The sequence below is a fragment of the Hippocampus comes genome, unplaced genomic scaffold (assembly GCF_001891065.2).
Source record: "Hippocampus comes isolate QL1 unplaced genomic scaffold, H_comes_QL1_v1.1 C16702912, whole genome shotgun sequence".
NCBI lineage: Eukaryota > Metazoa > Chordata > Actinopteri > Syngnathiformes > Syngnathidae > Hippocampus > Hippocampus comes.
Window position 1 is genome coordinate 1 of NW_017837042.1, and position 716 is coordinate 716.

The following is a 716-nucleotide window of genomic DNA, read 5'->3' on the forward strand; positions in this document are numbered from 1 at the left end:
TTTTTTTTTTACATGTGGGATTTTTCTAGCTGGTGATGGAGTTCTGCGGCGCCGGCTCGGTGACAGATCTCATCAAAAACACCAAAGGCAATTCCCTGAAGGAGGAGTGGATCGCTTATGTCTGCAGGGAGATCCTCAGGGTGAGCTGGCTTGAAGACCAGCATGTGCGGGGAGGGGGTGGGGGGGTATCGACAAGTTGACGAGATGGTATCCTCCTGCAGGGTCTCACTCACCTCCACCAGCACAAGGTCATCCACCGTGACATCAAAGGTCAAAACGTGCTTCTGACGGAGAATGCCGAAGTCAAATTAGGTGAGATCAGAGCGCCTCTTTGTCCTCGTGAAATATTTGATGAAAAGACATTTTTGTTACTTCGCACATGAAGGAAAAGAAAAAAAAAATTAAAATAACATGTCAAGCGTGCTTGCTTCAAGCTGTTATTGTGTGCACGTGCGTAGTGGACTTCGGCGTGAGCGCTCAGCTGGATCGCACGGTGGGCCGCAGGAACACCTTCATCGGGACGCCGTACTGGATGGCGCCGGAGGTCATCGCCTGTGACGAGAACCCCGACGCCACCTACGACTTTAAGGTACGCTTACAAATTTGAGGAATCTTGTTCAGATTGCATTTCTGTGAGGACCGCCACGAAATGTAATTATTTATCTCTTGATTGTGTTTTCTATTATTTCCTAAAATATCGAATCATTTTTGAAAGA

At 47.8% G+C, this 716-nt stretch overlaps 1 protein-coding gene across 1 annotated transcript; it reads left to right on the forward strand.

Moving 5' to 3' along the window:
- Positions 1–34: 34 nt before the first annotated feature.
- Positions 35–622, forward strand: LOC109508930 (traf2 and NCK-interacting protein kinase-like). Its single transcript, XM_019858855.1, has 3 exons — positions 35–140; positions 222–312; positions 459–622. The coding sequence occupies exons 1-3, from the start codon at positions 36–38 to the stop codon at positions 605–607; spliced, it is 345 nt and encodes a 114-aa protein (XP_019714414.1). The 5' UTR covers position 35; the 3' UTR covers positions 608–622.
- Positions 623–716: the final 94 nt, after the last annotated feature.

What these genes read in the sequence shown, in the direction of transcription:
- LOC109508930 (XM_019858855.1), top strand. Translation starts at nt 36, where the DNA reads ATGGAGTTCTGCGGCGCCGGCTCGGTGACAGATCTCATCAAAAACACC. An exon ending in TCTGCAGGGAGATCCTCAGG is followed by an intron (nt 141 to 221) that starts GTGAGCTGGCTT and finishes ATCCTCCTGCAG; the next exon opens with GGTCTCACTCACCTCCACCA. An exon ending in GAATGCCGAAGTCAAATTAG is followed by an intron (nt 313 to 458) that starts GTGAGATCAGAG and finishes GCACGTGCGTAG; the next exon opens with TGGACTTCGGCGTGAGCGCT.